This window comes from Myotis brandtii, unplaced genomic scaffold (assembly GCF_000412655.1).
Source record: "Myotis brandtii unplaced genomic scaffold, ASM41265v1 scaffold257, whole genome shotgun sequence".
Taxonomy (NCBI): Eukaryota; Metazoa; Chordata; class Mammalia; order Chiroptera; family Vespertilionidae; genus Myotis; species Myotis brandtii.
The window spans coordinates 1,236,354-1,249,565 of NW_005359757.1; the positions used below are offsets into that span (position 1 = coordinate 1,236,354).

General features: G+C 37.5%; 1 protein-coding gene across 2 annotated transcripts in view; it reads right to left on the bottom strand.

The window, feature by feature from the left end:
* The window catches only part of DCBLD2 (discoidin, CUB and LCCL domain containing 2), a 75,123-nt gene extending 73,225 nt beyond the window's left edge, over positions 1 to 1,898 (bottom strand). The window contains exon 1 of one of the 2 annotated variants that reach the window (XR_001362443.1): positions 1,673 to 1,897. Coding sequence is in view for 1 of the 2 variants with exons in the window: in XM_014541040.1 (XP_014396526.1) it covers positions 1,673 to 1,853 (181 nt within the window). In the remaining variant the exon portion in view is untranslated. Of the gene's footprint in view, positions 1 to 1,672 lie in introns of both variants that reach the window. The other variant, XM_014541040.1, reaches the window with a different exon arrangement.
* Positions 1,899 to 13,212: the final 11,314 nt, after the last annotated feature.

A 13,212-nucleotide genomic window follows, 5' to 3' on the forward strand; every position in this document is an offset into this window, starting at 1 on the left:
GCACAAATTTTTGTGCACCGGGCCTCTAGTTTGTAATAAAATGCCACCTATGTGAAGTGCAGTAAAACAAGGTATGCCTACACAGACTTTAGGGTTGACAGCATGTGTTTCTCTAGCTCCTTTATTCCCTTAAACTGCCATGGGCTTGATTACACTGTGGCTCACCTTTCTTCATTGTTGTTGCAAGACTGCTCAGGTGGTACTGTTTACTCTGTACTGCATCACCTCAGGAGGCATTTGATATCCACTTGTTCTCTATTAGTGTTACAGTAATAGTGTTTCTAAATCACTGGGTATTTTCGTTCCTAAAAGCTTATCCGATACCACATATTCACGACAACGTGCATGTGGTAACCAAGCTACCAGGTTAATCCAGAGTTAACAGAGGCAACAGAAGTTATCAATTAATGGTCAGAGAAACAGGGAAGGAATTGTTCCTTTGGTAGATAAGAGGCCAAAAAGTAGAGAAGGATTTGACTATAGATGGAGAGGAAGCCAGAGGACAAATAAGATGTTCAAAGAACAAGATACTGGGTTCCAATTACGGTTCTAAAAGATATTTTACACACTTGTACCAATAAATGTTTCCAAATAAATTCAGAAAACCCAAGAATTCTTTATTTTATGATGTTAGTTTACCAAACACCTTATAAAAATTTCTACCTTTCTTGCTTAAGAGCAAGGTGCTGCTCTGTAAGCCAAAGGTTCCTAACTAGACTACAAAGTGGGTTATCCTTGGAACTTTAAACTACTGAGGCATGGCTCCCACCCAATCAATTCTGATTCAATGGGTTTAAGGCAGCGGTTCTCAACCTGTGGGTCGCGACCCCTTTGGGGGTCGAACGACCCTTTCACAGGGGTCGCCTAAGACCATCGGAAAACACATATATAATTACATATTGTTTTTGTGATTAATCACTATGCTTTAATTATGTTCAATTTGTAACAGTGAAATTGGGGGTCACCACAACATGAGGAACTGTATTAAAGGGTCTTGGCATTAGGAAGGTTGAGAACCACTGGTAAGGTGAGGACCAGGTATTATTTAAACAGTATTATTCAAAAGTCTTTCCAGGTGACTCTAATATGTAGCCATAATTGAGAACCACTGCTCTTAGCTAAGGTTAACAATAGCAGCAATATTTACTAAGCATGTGTTGTATGTTATATACTGTTCTAAGTACTTTAAATAATGAGTTCATTTGCTATTTTATAAGTGAGGAAACAGAGAGGTCAGGTAACTTGCCCAGGGTCACAGAGCAAGCTAACAGCAGAGTTAAGATTAAATATCAAGAAGTTTGGATCAAAAGCCCTTGTTCTTAATGACCATGATATTCTGGCCTCCTAAGCATAAATTATATTTGTATTCTTTAATTGCAAATAAAATGATCAAAGAAAAAAAATTAGATAATTAACTTTCTCCTTAGAAATATTACAGTGGCATTTTGTTGCAAGGGTACGAGCACAGGCTTGTTACAAAAGTAAATAAACAAACAGATAAATATTGTCTCTTCCCAAAAGATTCAAATTTGAGATTCACTCAGGCTTTCAATAATTTCCCACATTATTATCCATATAGTATAGTTATTCAATCGTAAGTATCAAAAATTGCTTTAGTTGTAAAACTCAGGCAATAATGTATTACATGTACATTTATAAGAAAATTTCCTACCTATTTCAGTTCTGCTAAGTCCAATTCCATTATAAATTCTCAAGTAATTTAAATGACAAGAATCAGAATCTTCAATGTCAAAGTCACCAAATTTGATGCGCAATCTTTCTCCCATCTTTACACGAATCTCCCATTCACAAACGGTGCTGTTGGGATAGGTCTGTGGGTAGTTTATGGACATAAGGGTTCCACTTTCAGGGCCTAGTACAGTGTGTCCACATCCATCACCTTTAAAAAGAATTAAAAGAACAATAAATTATTCTTACATCTTTAACTTAAACTGTAAATACATAGGATTTTAAAAAATGTATTCTATTATATATTTTATACTACCAATACTTTCTTTACACAAGATAAAAAAGATGACATAGTTCTTAGGATATCTATATACAGGAGCCAAGAGAGCCAGGTTAGGTAAAAATAATCAATAATTAACTTTATAATTTTTGAGTTCAAAGGACCTTCCAATCTGAATTAGAAGTAAACATAATTTGGCAAAAAATATATATACATGTCATAAATCCAAACTTGAAGAATATCAATTCATAGTAATTATTTTTTAATATATTTCTTTATTGATTTCAGAGAGGAAGGGAGAAGGAGAGATAGAAACATCAATGATGAGAGAGAATCATTGATCGGCTGCCTCCTGCATGCCCCCCACTGGGGATCGAGCCCGCAACCCAGGCATGTACCCTTGGCCGGAATCGAACCCGGGACCCTTCAGTCCGCAGGCCGAAGCTCTATCCACTGAGCCAAACCAGCTAGGACCATAGTAATTATTTAAAGTAAATGAAAACTATAAAAATGAAAGTATGTGACTAGTTTCATCTATTCATTTACAAATATCACAAACCTCTTCTAAAATCTGTGAGGTGAATGATTTCTGAAAGTACTTACTATATACTAAAGATAATGCAATCACTGATTATATGACACACTGCACGGCATGTCTTCTTGAAAGCATTAAAGCAATATTTATTGAAGTTTAATTTTATATTCTACTGAAATTCGACTTTTAGTAATCCCTCTGCAAAAGCCTCATTGTTTCCCTACAAAATGATGAGAAAATGTTTATTTAAAGATTAGGGGAAATGACCTTAATATCTTGGTAGTAGCATTATTTGTTCTAGAAATTTCTTCAGAAATTGGATATGAAAACTCAGGTAACTTAACACATTGTTTGTAAAAATAAAATATGTACATCCGTTCCTTTCTTATGAAATGTGTTATTTTACTGGGCAGGAGACATGCACTATTGATGAGAAGGGTTTCAGCTGCTGCTCCGATTCTACAGTTTAGCATTCCTTAATGACAGGATTCAAATACATTCTTTTTAATAGGAAGATTAATACATCTTTTTAAAATGATAGTATTTTCCCGTTCAAAAGAGCTATTGATAATCACTGTTTGGAATAGTTTGGTGCTTGCACAAAAAAACAATATTGAAAGTGACACTGCTGGGTTTTAATCTTAATATGGATAGAGATGGCTGTCATAGAATGTTCTGTTATCTTACCATTATCTTGAATTATTATTTTTAAGAACAATGTAGAACTGGTATCATTTAGTAGAATAGATGAAAGCTTTAACGGCCTATGAATAAGAACTTAACATAGTATCTAGCAAGTAGCAGTTGCAAAGTAAATGTTTATTAATGTTTATTAACCTACTAGAGGCCGATGCACAAAATTCGTGCAGGAGTAGCCCTTCCTTCCCCCGGCTGCAGGCACTGGCTTCCCTCTGGCACCCAGAACCTGGGCTTCCCTCACAGCCCCGGCTTCATCCAGAAGGTCGTCCGAAAGGACGTCTGGTCTAATTAGCATATTACACTTTTATTATTATAGATGAAATAATTTCAATCTTGTCTCAAAATTACCTTTAATGAAGAAACAACAGCTCTGGACCTAGATTCTGATGACTATGCTTCAAATCCTTTGTTGATAAAGAATTTTTATTCTCAAATCCATATGAGTACTGTTACTTAAGCTACTTTTAAAGGTTAGTCAGTATTTACAATCTGGCTTCCTACATAAATCTCTCTCCTATAAAGCTTAGCTTTTAATCAGTGTGAAACTTTACCTATCTTCTACACCTCCTTTCATCCTATACACAAGAACTAGGCATACCAACTCAACAAAATAATAATGCATAAAGGGACCATAAAATAAACATATGAATTTTTGTGTGATACACCCACTGATATTTTGCAAATATAAAACTTAGAATGTGATACAAATCAGAGAAAACACACACACACACACACACACACACACACACACAAATTTTTCCTGAAACTATCACGAAAATACCTTGAATATCTCTGTTGGAGATCATCTAAATTGGAAACATAGGAATATAAAACCCTCACTGTGAAAATAAATGAATTATAATGTAAGTAACTTTTGAACAATCATTAACATTCTTCCTTAGAGAAAAAAAACAAACAAACAACTACCCTAAGATAGAGTTTCTAACATGAAACTAGTCTGAAATGTTCTCTTATCATTGAAAAGATAAATACATGCTTTCTGGAAGTGTTTTGATCTTTAAAATGTAGCCACTGAATAAATGAAGTAACTCAAACTATAAATGTATTTCTTTTAGGAAACAGAAACTAAGGCAGCTTTTTTCCGTGGCTAGAAGTGTTGATGGATTTCAGAAAGCCAAGAATTTCCTATTAACAGCTGAATTCCTGACTTAGTAATGGCAGGTTGCTGCATTTAATGTATTCCCCATAGGCTGTTACTTAAGGTTGTGATTTTAAAATGGATTTTACAGAAAGTATAAGCTGAGAGTTAGTAGTAATTTTTGTCTTATGTTCATATTTCTGTTTGAGTCTCAATAATACACAAAACATTTCTTGTCCTTTCCTCCATAAAGCATATACTTTCTACACAAGTTAACACAGTAAATACTACTTGATGAAAAACAGGACTTTAGTGAGCACACTGATGAAGAGAACAATTAAATGGAGCTGTCCTTTTTCAGTATCTTGTGTAGGGGGAGGGCACCAACAGTCCACAAGTAATGTGCCAAGAATGTTTTAAAATATGTGATGGAGTTCAGAGCTTCCTCCTCTTGCAAACAAGATGATATGCACCAGAAACCAAAGTTAAAAGTCTTAAGTCTACTGCAATGAACAAATTTGAATGTTGCATATTTCAAAGACTACTTGATAAGTTTAACCTGACTAGATAAATAGCTTAGCTGGCCAGGTTGAACACCTACTGCTGAGGTATATGTTTAGAATATTCTAGTTAGAAAGGGAATGCTGGGCTTATACTCATTAGACCAGTTTGCAAATGCTTTTCTCTGTTATTTTACATTGTGACTCCACCATTCTAGCATGTACAGGGTCTTGACTCACTAAAGAGTCCCAACTTAATACAGTCTGAAAAAAACAACACACTGCACTAGGCATCCAAAGGTCATAATGTTCAACTCTACAATCAAAGAAAGATCTTGACCTCACTTTTACCCCCAAATTAGAAAAAGTGCTCCCAGGTTATTTTTACAGCTCTTAAAAGTAAAGCCTATTCTATACCAAAATACTTAAAATATTATAAAGTAAAACCAAAATCTGGAAATATTCTTTATCAACAACTCACCAATGTAGAGGGTGGGGAAAAAGTAGGTTTACAGTTGTAAGAGAAACAACAGTTTATTCTTGTATTATTATGTTTGCCGCACCCTATACTTAGAGCAATGGTTCTTAACTGGGGTGGGGAGAGGCTGCCACAGGAGTGACTGTACCTCTCATTTGGCAATGTCTGAAGACATTTTTGGTTGTCACAACCAGAGGGTGGGGTGCTACTGGCATCTAGTGGGTAGAGGCCACGGATGCTGCTAATGCACAGGACAGCCCTCTAGAATAAAGACTGGACCATCCTAAATGTCAACAGTGCGTAGGTTGAGAAACGGGACTTAGAGCAAAGATTAGAAGATTCGGATTAGTTCTTGGCTGGGTTTCATTTGGCCCAAGGGTTATGCTGTTCTATTTGCTATGGGTACAACCCAGGAAATAGTTTCTCCTCAGAAGTCAGCAGTTATACTAAAGAGTTTTATGTTTACACTTCCCAATTTTTCAAACAAATAAATGGAATGCTTTGTTTTTAAGTTAAAGAAAAAAACAACAACACTTTTTATTAGTCTACAACACTCAAATTATTTTTTCTGTTGCTAATAAGGTCATGAGTAATAAATAGTCCCTAAATTTTCTGCTTAGCTTTGTATACTGGGAAGAATAATGATCTATGGCCAGGCTGTATTACCTACTCTTACTCATTTCACAAGGCAGAAATGACAAAAAGAGCATAACTACTACTGGAAGCATAGCTTTCCAAATGGATATCATAGGAGCAAGCCATACACTCTCATCAACAATTCCAGTATCACCAATTCTTTCTCCATCACCACCACCACCAACACCACCACCTGTCAACTTCTCCTTCTCTAGAAAACTGTGACTGACCATAAAGGTAGAAGCCTGATAATGTAATTTCTGAATTTTACTTTAGTGGAGAAAAAACATTGGAATTTGATCTTACTGCTCCTTTGCTTGGCTGCAGATTTAACCAGGGGATTACTCACAGAACATGTGTTCACTTCCTCTGAAGAGTGTAAGGTCATATGTGTTAAGCCAGATACAAATTTTGATATTGTTCCAGGAAAATAACTGAATGTTTTTTTTCTTTCGCTTCTTATCCCCAGAGAAACCAAAAGGAACATTAAACCCATTTAAATGACAATGAATTAATACAAAAAGAACACATGGCTTATTTTAGGCTGCTCTAAACTTCGAATCAACTGGGGTTTTTTGATAAACATGTGCTTATGATGCTGATTTCATGCGGCCCTCCAACCACCCCCATATATTAGTCACATTACTATTAATAAATAATGTAAATTCTTATTTTTTGAATTATATTAATATGAACATGGTGTACCTTCTAAAAATACTTTAACAATAGCAAATACAAATGCAGAAAGCTTGCACATATGTGAAAACTGTAGAGCAATGAAACTTTCATTAGAGTCACTTAAACTAGGAAAGGTTTATACTTTTCCAGTGGGTGTTCAAGAATTTCTTTACCACTGTGAACTAGTGTGTCTGATTTCACTTCCTCTAAGTGTCACTTCTGTCACATCTTATAATACATCTGTGAGATCTTATAATCAACTGAAAAAGAGACAATTAGAGAGTAGAAAGGTGTTCAAAAGAATAACTTCCAAGTCTTAACTAATATATCCTATTTCATTTGGCTAAAAATGAAGATTTTTAATGCTAGGCCAGAAGTATTATATCAGTCCTATTACTGTAAGACTTTTAAAGTTGCATGACTACAAAACTTATATAGATAATTCAAGGTATCACTTTAATTTCACTCAATATTTTTTAATATTGCATAGGATAGATATGCACTGAGAGCCTAAAGAGAGTCACTGTGGATATTTTTAGAAAAAGAAATTCATTACTTTTTAAGCCCAACTTCATCTCTGCATTAAAGATAGATAATTTATAAAACTGAGTAACATAAAGGAATGTGAGATATATAAATCCTCTTTGACCCCCAAATCATAAACTACTTAGAACAGAATGTGAAGCAAATGGTCTCTGGTGTCATACAATGAACTTACATGACCCATCTATCGCTCACTGTAATCTCTTAAGAAGGTAATTTATTGTTGCTAAACCTCAGTTTTATAAAATAGGGATACTAACAACTCAAACCACATAGGATAAGAATTAAATAAGATAGTGTAAGAAAAGACCTAGTATCGAGAGGCTAACCCATAATAAAGTGCTCAATAAATGTTTGAGTACTAGTATCACCCTAAAAGACCTGAAAGGCTTTGCCCATCATATATAGATCCAGCACGCTTGGCCATAATTTAACTAAAGTAAAAGAAAAAAGGCCCTTTAGTTTAGAAAATTTATAGCAGCTTTAAAGCTTCAACTGCGTCTTATGAAAAGTATAAATTCATTAGAAAGTAATTCTCATTAACACTCTCCCCTATGACATCTACTTCACTTCAGTTACTCACTTGCAGGACCGCAACATGGACTTTGTTTTTGCCATTATCGAAGTCTGCTTCCACCTCTGAAATCTCAAAAACTTTAATGGCCTACTCTACTGGTCAGTCTCCTGCATACTTTCTGTGAACTTAGCATCTCTCTTTTCTCCCCATCTATTAATTGTGTCCTGGCCTCATTTATTTTCCTAGCCAGCCTGGACCTCATGTCCACTGGATTTAACTACACTCTTCTGGTACATTCATTTCCTAGCTACCATGTCCTTCTTGAATATCCTGGCAAGCCCCCCCTCCTCCCCCGCACCACTGGAATAAAAGGAATCACAAAATCCAAGAGATATGTGTCATTAGAGTAATCTAAGATGGGTACCTAAAACTACTCAGTAGTCTCACATTCAGTGGTTCTCAAAATTTAGTCTCCACTGGAAACACCTAAGGTTCCAAGGCCCTCATCCCCATAAATTCTAATAAATGTCGAAAAATTACCTGAAGGGTCCCTGATTCGATTCCAGTCAAGGGCACATGCCTGTGTTGCAGGCCCGATCCCCAGTAGGGGGTGTATAGGAGGCAGCCAATCAATGATTCTCTCTCATCGTTGAGGTTTCCATCTCTCTCACCCTTCCCCTCTGAAATCAATAAAAATATATTTTTAAAAAATTACCTGGAAGTTGGAAATAGGGGGAAAAAACACACAAAAGGAAAGCAGCACATCCTTTAAATGTCATAGAGGCCAAAAGCTACCCACGAATTATAGGGCAAAATACTTAGTTAGACTTACTATTTATCATTGATTAAAGGTCTCAGTCTTGGTTACATGTTAACTGATAAATTGTTGCTTGGTAGAGATGCATATAATTTGTGTAGGTGAAAAAGTAATCCCAAAAGTGACAGTTTATGGCCCTAGTGACCATTAACCAAATTTAGCCATCTAGCCTAGCAATCATATCCTAAGATTGCCTATAAACACCTAACTTCTCAAATCTTCGTTATGACGGGTTCCCTCATTAATGAATGAGTTAAATAAAATCTTTGATATGTGTTCATTTTATACTCGTATAACAGTTATGATTTGACTTTTTTTTTTAAACAAATTTTACATTGTAAGATACTTCTCCAGTGGTGTCTAGGATCTGTACTTTAACAAATCTTAAAATACTAACAGCAATAACAACAAAAACCGTACAGAAAAAACCACCTTTCCACCCAGTGTCCCTTGACATTTACCATCTTCTTTTTCACTTTTCCTTTCTTTTACAGGGATTTCTTTAGTTCTTTATTCTTCATATCTTACTTCTTTGCCTCCCACTCTAGTTTTAATGAACTACAATTCAGCTTCCAGACAGCTGTGCCTCCCAAAATAGTATGTTCAAGTCCTAATTTCTGATACCTGTGAATGCAACCTTATTTGGAAATAAGGTCTTTGCAAATGTACTCAGGTTAAGATACTGCCATACTGAACCAGGGTAGACTCTAATCCAAAGACTGGTGTCCTTATAAGAGGAGGAAAATTTGGACACAGATACAGACAAGAATACCATGCAACTATAGAACCAGAGAATGGAGTGATGCAAAAGGCCACCAAAGACTGCTACCGTCAGAAGCTAGGGAGAGTCAGGGATCCTCATCTAGGGTCTTTGGAGCAAGCATGGCCCCGTTGATACCCTAATTTTTACAATGCTAGCCTCTAGAATTATGAGACAATACATTTCTGTTGTTTTAAGCCATGTAAGTTTGTGGTAATTTGTTATGGTAGCCCTAGGAAATGCAGACTTACCTCTCTAATGAAACTATTCACTAAAGCAGTCAGTTTCCAAGCTGTCAAAACTCAACGGATGCTTTTCTATACTTATCATTTGTGATTTTTCTACAGCAACTGGCATTGCTGGCCTTTCTTGCCCTCCCATATTTCTTCCTTCCTTCATACCTTCCCTCCCTCATTCTTAAAACTCTCCTTCCCTCTCTTAGCTCTTCCAACTCTGCCCTTGCAACTTTTCTGGCATCCTAGCTGACCTAGCTTCTTACTGCAGATGCTGCTGTTCTTCAGAGCTCTTTTCCCCACTCTTTGTATTCTACTGGAGCAACCTCACCTACTCCTAAGATTTCAGTTACCACTGAAATGGAGGAAGCTCCAAAGCCTCCAAACACTGTTCTCTTAGTCCTCAAACTTGTCACCTACTTAAACATTAAGCACCTCTGCTAAGAAGTTCCACTGCATTCAAACTCAACGTGTCCCAAGTATTCAAGGAACATCTTCCACAGGCCAGGCACTGTAGTAGGTGCTATGAATAACAACAAAAATGAGAGACAAGAGAGAGACCAAGATGGCGGCATAGGTAAACACCGGAGACTGCTGCCGCAAACAACCACTTCAAAAATACAACTAAAAGACGGAACGGACATCACCCAGAACCGCAGGAAGGCTGGCTGAGGAGAGACTCTTCAACTAGAAGGAAAAATAACAGCACACCGAGGCTCAGAGGAGGCGCAGTGTGGAAAAAACTCAGGTGCGGAGGTGCGCGCGCAAAGAGACAAAGCCTCTGTGCTTATAGTTTGCAATATAGTAAGACAGACATAGCAAGTAATTTCATGGATGATGAGTACTATGAGGAAGTAATGAGGAAGTTTATGCATGTGTGTCTGTGCAGGATAAATAGCAGTTAACTAGGTAGAAATCCTGGTGGGTGAAGGAGGTGGAAAGCAGGGAGAACAGGATTGCAGAATTGAAAAAATTTAAAAAAGCATTTTAACCTTTGCTCTTTCGACTTTAACTGGTCATTATGTTTTATACCTTCTATCTCCTCAATATCTCTAAATTTAGTCCCCCTGAACAAGTGCAGGCCCTTGTTTCCACACTTCCTAATCTTTCCTTTCTCTAACCCACTGTCCACACTCCTGCCGGTATTTCTGAAACACCAACTGGGTCATGTAGGTCCCTTATTTAAAAATCCTTCCACTATTTTTCACTGAGAATACAATAAAAGTCAGATTCTCCAGCAAGGATACGAGGTCTGTTATCTTTCCCCTATCCCCCTTCCAGTCTCATTTCCTGACTTTCTCCACAACCTCTTTGCTCCAGCTGCAGAACTATGGGTGACTGCATGCTCCAAGTTCTCTCCTCTGAGCCACTGCACATGCTATTCCACCCTGCCAAGAACAACATGCTTCCTCTTCTCATCCATCTAGCAAATTCAATGTTATCTCTTTTGAAAAACATGCTGAAAGTCTTGGTCTTTCTATTTCTATTATCAGAATCTCTTTACTGTACTTAATATGCTTAATTACATTTTATTATTGATTTCAGAAAGGAAGGGAAAGGGAGAGATAGAAACATTAATGATACAGAGAATCATTGATCAGCTGCCTCCTGAATGCCCCACACTGGGGATCGAACCCACAACCTGGACGTCTGCCCTGAGTGAGAATCAAATCAACCTCCTGGTTCATAGGTCAATGTTCAACCATTTAGCCATGCTGGCCAGGAACATATGCATTTTTATGTCAGTTTACCATACCAATCTGTAAAACTCTGTTAGGCAGGCATACACACAGAAATAGGGCATACTAGGTTCTTAACACATGCTGTTGAATTTAGAAAAACAATATACCCAAACAAGCCAGTGGTAGGCACTTGATAGCAAGTAATTTAGTACAAAGTACACGGGCTTTGGAATTAGACAGACGGATTTAAATTCTAGCCATGCCAACTTTGAGATCCTGGGCACTTAACCTCTAAAAGCCTCCATATCTTCACCTGTACATGGGGATACCACCTTATATCCCAAGGTACCGCTGAGGGTTTGGTAACAACTGCTGTAAAATATAGTGGCCAACGTGAGGCCAACTCACCCTTCCCTCTGATTTCTGGACCTTGTACATTAGGGGAAATTCCAAAATCTCTCCAGTGTTGAAGCTATCAGCCTGAAGGATTGCCAAAGCCATGATTCTGTGCATCCACAGAAAGCCAGACTGAACCAAGAGACAAAAATGCAGCTGAATCCTTGGTGCCTGAGGCCCAGCTGCATGCATTCCTGCTTTCCCCTTGGCTTAGCATGGTTCAGCTCTTCCCAAGACTCCACAATGTGATCTTAGAATCCTTCTAATACCTTTCCCTTCCACAGTAAGCAGATTTAAACTTCTGTTCCCTATGACCTCGAGAGTCCTAACTAAAACACATATCTTCCACCTATGCAACAGAATGTCTCTCTCAGGCCTGTAAAGTTAGCTTCTAGGATCCAAAGAGTAACTAGAAACAAGGGTATGCCAGAAAGAAAGAGATAAGCCATGAACCTGACAACATATCAACAGAAGTTGGAGAGAGAAAGCGGATGTGAAAAGGAAGGTCAAAGCCAGCATTAAGGTCTGAGTGGATATAGAGGCCAGGTAAAAAATATCTCAGGAGAACAATCACACCTTGCTGTCATATTCCTCTACTGCACAGTCTGACCCCTTTCACTGAACTAGAAGTGGAACTTCCCTAAACAATAACTGGGATGGGGATAACAGAAAGATGGAAAAGATCTGGGTCTCATTAGAAAGCAAACATTTGAAAATGGAGATTTTAACTACAGAGTAGGAAAAAGAGAAACAAAATTTTCATTCATACATCGATTCACTCATTGAACAAATATTTACCAGCTACCCAAACAGATTTGATCCCAGCCCTCAGACATTCTAGAGAGATGCATTACATATTTAATAACGCTGAGAGTGGTAAGTACTGTAAATCCCAAAGTTGACATGGCTAGTATTTAAATCCAGGTGTGTCTGACTCCAAAGTCTCCATACTTTCAAAGTCCACCATGCTAAAAAATAATAAAGACAGACAAAGCTCTCAGGTTTTGGAGAGTAAAACAAAAAAACAAAACAAAACAAAACTGACAGTTTAAATGACAGTTACAGTACAGTAGAAGCTAGCCTGCAAGGGTTAAAAAGGAAATCATCATTAAGAAATACCTGCTGTGTGCCGGACACTAAGAAATGTACAGCACTAGTGTAGCCTACTTTTTAGAAAGCTTGTCACTGAAAAAAAAGCTGAGCTATAAGGTACCTGAAAAGCAAACAGCTCAAAAGAAAGATGTGCAAAAGCAGGTGGTGTTTTGAGCATGTTTCCAGGCATAGAATAAGAAGCACCACAGAAATTTAAATTATACTACAACACAACATATATTCCCTTATGAAGCAGTGCTCTGGAAAAGGAGGAGAGGTGAGGCAGGAGGCAAAGCTCTACTGTGCAGGGATGAGGACAAGGGCAAGAGGAGTTTAGCTCTACAAAGTGGGACAGTCATATGCTGCTGTTGAGCAGTAAATCCCATTTGAGATCTGATTAGTAGTCCTCATTTGTGGCATATCTAATCACAACCGACACATGGCTTTCTCCAGTAATCTTGAGATATCCTAGATCTGAGAAAGCAGACATTGGGGATTGGCACCTGAGCCTGCATGGGATCTGTCAAGGACCAGGGGAAAAGCATCACTGAGATGATAGACTAGGTTGGTAAGAGACA